This window comes from Danaus plexippus, chromosome 8 (assembly GCF_018135715.1).
Source record: "Danaus plexippus chromosome 8, MEX_DaPlex, whole genome shotgun sequence".
NCBI lineage: Eukaryota > Metazoa > Arthropoda > Insecta > Lepidoptera > Nymphalidae > Danaus > Danaus plexippus.
The window spans coordinates 9,920,416-9,926,415 of NC_083542.1; the positions used below are offsets into that span (position 1 = coordinate 9,920,416).

The 6,000-nt window shown below is 30.3% G+C and overlaps 1 protein-coding gene across 1 annotated transcript in view; it reads right to left on the minus strand.

The window, feature by feature from the left end:
* The window catches only part of LOC116773668 (uncharacterized), a 58,666-nt gene extending 58,336 nt beyond the window's left edge, over positions 1-330 (minus strand). The window contains exon 1 of the mRNA XM_061521383.1: positions 148-330. Within this exon, the coding sequence (XP_061377367.1) occupies positions 148-181 (34 nt within the window). The 5' untranslated portion in view covers positions 182-330. The remainder of the gene's footprint in view (positions 1-147) is intronic.
* Positions 331-6,000: the final 5,670 nt, after the last annotated feature.

Sequence of the window (6,000 nt, forward strand, 5' to 3'; positions counted from 1 at the left end):
ATGGATCCCACTAACACATACGAACCTCATAACCTTTCATATTTGTTAATGACTTTCAACAAAAGAAAGATAAAATTACTTTACCGTCTACAAACCGTCAAATATTTATGTTCTATTAAGTAATATTAAAGCTGTGGTTGTACTCACTTATAAACGCGACAAAAAATAGTAAAACAACCATGTTTATAACTTCACTGTTAAACCATCATTAATTCACATAATTTAAGACACAGTTTTAATACACCGAAACACTCAAATACAAATGACTTTTGAACTTTTCTTTAAGCGAAATCGAGGGGTAAGTGGAGTAGAGACGAGCGTGCTCTCCCGTCGAAAGCTTATAGTATACTGGGGTTGAATGATAACAACTTTTGGTAGTTGCGCAAATATATTTGAATTATGAAAATTGTAATAGTCTTGGCCCGAATAAAGAAGTTAATTAAGTCTATCTTTCTTCGAGTACATTCGGTTATTTATGTTTTGGGGCAGCCTCTATGTACTGTAGTGGAATCTGTTGTAGTAAAGATAGAATTTTTAAAATTTTATACATCTTGACATTAGAAACATTACAATGATTTATTTTTAATATATGTAGCTAGCTAGTTTTAATGAAATTATTATATTTTAGTATTAGTATTTAAGAATGCAACACATACAAATACTTAAATTTATTATTTTTAAATAGTTACATATCTCAGATTATACTTAGTTAAGGAACACTCGTATAGTTCGATTAAATTCCAACTGTGTCATATCGAGGAACATTTAATAGACAAACCACCGCTTTCCTTAAGACACTGGCATCTGAAAAGAGAAAGAACTCCCAGAACCTTTGTCTTAGAAAAATTATGAATAATCATTATATCAAAAATTATGAATAAACATTATGCTCATCAAACAAAACGTTTGAAGTAGATTTTATTATGCGATCAAATGCTTAAATAAATCTCCTAAGATTTATTACATGTTCTATCAAACATACCTACTTTTATTTTCAAAACTCAATAACAATTCATCTATTGCATCACATTATCCATACAGCTGTCCATTTCATTATACATTTATAGGTTTGAAAATTTATTTATATTAAACAATTTATTTTTAAAATAATAAAACATAATGTTTTCCTACGATGAAAATAAGGCCATTATTTTTGTTATAGCACAAAAGTATATTGATTTATTCTATATATTTCGTAGCTAAAACTATCCAATCTGTGGATTAAAAATGCTTTACATAAATTATTATATATCAGTGATCACAGCGAAGTATCCTATACAAGTTTATGTTTGGCACAAAAATTTCTTTTATTACTTTACCTACAGCATCTTTTTATAAATCTATCTTCATTGTTTTTTAAATTTTTCCCTATCTTTTAGACGAAACTTCTCAGCATTCCATAGATTCACAGTGGGGGTGCCGGGTCCATCGGGTTGCAGGGAGAGGGGCTTTAACAGTGCCTGGGACTTGCGACCCAGGTGTAGGTTTAAGGAGCTCCTATCTAACGCGCGTTAAACGCTCAACGCGCTTTTTACTTAAGGTTCTTGCGCAAAATAAATATTACTAGGTAAGCAGGACAAAGGCATTACTTAATCGAGTAAAGGTGCGTATTTGAAAAATATGGTATCGAGCGTTGAAATATCTACCGCTGTAAGATTTTGTTTATGTTCCTTTTTTCAACTATCGTTTCAGAGTTTGTTTTGCAAACATTGATAAAAATAAAATGTCTCTTCCTGAATATTCTAAATTGACCATATCTATTTAACAACCTAATGTTAGTAAAACTCGAGCGTGGATGAACAGTATAATTTTGAACCTGTGCTAATATATAAAATATCTCGTTGTAAATTCGACCCTCCAACTTCAACATTTAAGTGCCGTTTGCCGCAAAAACACATTATCTCCATTAAATTATGTAATATTTCTCAAAACATCATGACATTAAATGTAATTAGTAAAACTGAAGTTTTTTGACGAACATATACTTTTCTTATGTTACAATGACAAAGTTTAACAAAACCTCGCAGAGCACAGGAATTACTTCGGCTGCAACAAGATGCAACTCTCTTTTGGTTTTCCATAAATGCCTTTTACGCAACCGCCATGCTTTATTTATAAGCACAATTTTATCTAAGTATTGAGAGCATTAGAAATGAAATATGTGTTTTTATTATTTATAACAGATAGTCATGACTAATAAATTTTAATTTTGAACTCTATTATCACCAGCTGGATTTTATTGGATTAATTGGATATTAGTAAAAACAATTTATATTTGGAGAGCTGCAATCGCTTATAAAGTGGTTTGTCTAAGCGAATGCAAGTACGTCAAAATCTTGTATCTTTAGCAACTCTCGAAAAATTTGAGATCAAATATTTTATTACTAGAAGTCTTAATGCACCATTATTTTTATCTTCATTCCAGTAATATTGACTTCCGTATGTTCAAATCAATGTTAATGCAATTATTTAAGTCTGCCTTAAGCTATTGATTTTAACTATAATATTAATTTTGAAGTTCAATATCATTTTGTTCAAGGTCGGAGTAAATTTCATTATTTGCAAGGGGATCGAAGATAGAAAGACCCAGTTGGTCCGTTGGAATAAATTTACACCGGTTTAAAGTGTTTTAATAGTAGCCTTAATATTGAAAGGCTAAATCATTGATCCGATTAATCGAAGATTCTTAATTAATTCCTTGGCCATTCCAGTGATAGTTTTATTGCAAAACCCGTAATGATTCATTGCCCGAACTCTCTCTACTCCTGCACACTAAGTATTCAAAAGAACATTTATTAGGTTGTTTTAATTCCAGGTGTATAGATATTTCAAAATGCTCTTATCTTCATGTTCTCTCTCTTATTTAATACTCAAGACTGAATGTTCTATTTAAAATGGTAAGGACAAGTGCATTTAATTTATATTAAATATATTTATTTTGTCTGTGACTTTATTTTCAACAATAGTCTGTAGCAATTTGTACACTATTGCATTCATAGACACAGTTTGTCATTAAATGACCACATTTCTAAATTACCTACTTTGACTTTGAGATCTCCAATTTTAAAGTCGTATAATAAAAGTTTTTTTTTGTTTACAATTTTTAAGTTATATATACATGTATTGTATTGAAGTTAATATTATTTATTATTGAAATAACCGGATCTAGTTTAGTTTACTTTTTTTAACCCCTGATGCAAAAAGAGAAATGTTGTCGATGTTGAGAAAATTTTTGAAGTCGATGTGTGTGTGCGTATAACAGAGAGAAGGAGAGAATTCAGTTAAACGTCATATATATCATATTAAATAGTAAGATTTATATAACATACTGAGAAAAATAAAAATATAAATATTTTATGTTCATTTTCCTTTTAAATAACGTTATTTAGTCAGCCGTTGCATTGTCTTATTTGATATCAATCCCATATATCAACAATCACAAAATCACGTTTTTTCAATATTGTAATTAAATGAGTAATGCAGAATATATAGCATAAAGACAAGTTCCAAAGTACCAAATTCATAAAATTCTAATATTTCATTAGTCCGATGAATTTACGAGTGCGTTACAATGTGAGTCGTCAACGGAGTTTGCAACATGTCTTATATAACAAAACCAAAAACTCTTTCCGTCTTTTCTGTTAAGTACACCTTAAATTTTATTTTATGATTCTTTGTTATTTTCCTAAGATTATTATATGCTGCCGCCATACTATTAGCCTTGCAAATGAAGCAAAGGCTATAAAAACGTTAATATTTTTCTGTTTATTTCATACCAAAGCCTTTAAAGGTAATTTTAGAACCATTTCATATTAATCACTCTTTCCTTCTTGGGTAATTTATGACGCACAGAATCAAACATATAACTGAAATGAAAGTCCCTTTCAGAAAGTTTCTTAATAATTTTACTTTCGTATGATTCTAATCGCATATTTTACACCTTTTTTTATTCCCGCATAACAAAATCATTACAAGTCTCTTAATCACCACTCGTCAGTTTACATACGTTTTTATTTTATGGAAAAGGGGGCAAAACAGCAGACGGCTTATATGATGGGAAGAAGTTACCGTTCCTCATGGACATCTGCAACTTAGTATAGTGGATATGTTGCCATCTTTGAGGTGGAAGGAATAACGGATGCTTATAGTCCAATAACTATCAAATCAAAGATCCTAGCCCGTGGTCTTAGCTGAGAGCCGAGTTTTGTGTGTCACTGGCACGGGGTACAAAAAGGCTGGGACCCTCCGATCCTCAGTTGCAGGGTAACCTGGGTCCAATGCCAATGAAAAACTTCAACACCTGAAAACAGACGTAGGGTGATGCAGGACAGAAGGTCAATAGCACACCTCAATATCCCGGAATAGGAAAGGGTAGAAAAAAAGAAAGTGCCACCGGCCCTGTCACTCTTCGGACGAAACGCAGCTGTTACAGACTACTTCACGATCTTCTGTGAGAGGGTGGTACTTCGAGGCTCTAACACCTCTACCAGTATTTCCTAAACTAAAACCCATATCTACCCATATCTAATAAACCCATATCTAACCCATATCTACCCTATCTTTGAGACTGTTAATGAGAATATAACAACTACAGTAGTTATACTATCTCCAAAACAATACTTTGTATTATTATATTCGAATAGTTATACTGTATAATTAACGAAAATAGTTGACAATTGACTCAATTGTATCCGTCGTGAGCTGTACAAGCAGATATTATGAGAAGGGTTGTTAAATGAAATGAGACCGTAGTGTTTATTTATAATATGTAATTGTTATTATTGTTCAGTTATTTCATAATAGTATTATAACATGTATAAAGTTTATTTTAGTTAACGTGAACCAACTAAACCGATTCTGTCATAGCACCATTTGAATGAATCCTTTAAAATAGCATACAAAGAGAGTGTATCGACATCAATCTTTATAATGCTTTTGCGAAATTGAATTTTGTCAGTTATTATATGTATATACAGATATATAATAAATTACATAGGTAATACGTATTATAATGTGTAAATATATACATATATGTATATGAAATAATAAGTAATTTTTTTTAAACAACTTAAGAAAAACTAATTTTACTGTATTTTTCATTTTATAAATTATTAACTTACCTGTTATTAACAGTTCTATTAAGTGAAGGATAACATAAAGTTTTGTGAGATGAATTTTGACTAATAATAATTAAATGAAAACAAAAACATTTGTTGTAGGTATAAATGTCATAATATAAAGTACAAACCTTATATATACATATAGTATCAAACCTGCTGTAATAAGATTTTATAACAGCTGAAATTTGTCTTTTTAAACATATACATGTCATTTTAAACATTAAATAGATCAGACGACGTTATGTGTAAGAACAATTTTCTTTAAAATAACTTAGCCATTCCTTTTTATGCCCTCGTAAAAGAACTCGGTTTGAGATTTCTGCGATTCCTTACATTTCTTGAAATGGCATTTCCAGTGATTGAAGAATGAAACGCAAAAAGTGTTTTAATGGTCCAAACCGTATCACGGGTTCTTTTGCTTCTTACGCACTGGAATGTTTTACGAGTTCTTTCAATCTTTGGATATTTCGTCGCTTCTTCGTCTAGACGTTAGTACAAATATATAAAAAAAAATTAAACACTGAAACACTTTTCTGGACAATAAAATTACCAAAGTGAATTTAGAAATATCTCTTATATAGAATGTCTAAAGCATACGATATAGAAATGTAGAATTCCAGAAACTTTAGTTTGTAAATTAATATACATATGTCGTTAAGTCTCAAAAAAATATTGATATTGTAAAATATACAAATTATATAAAATACATAACAGCGCTTATCACATATAACATCTCTTTAGGTCGATATTATAACAAAGAAACTTTGTAACATTACGAACTTTAAAACTATAAAGTACGAAGTTTCGTTCTTTTCGAGAGATTATTCCTGCAGCTTTATAAAAAAAACTTTAACAGGTCGGAAGAAGTTTTGCATCCTTG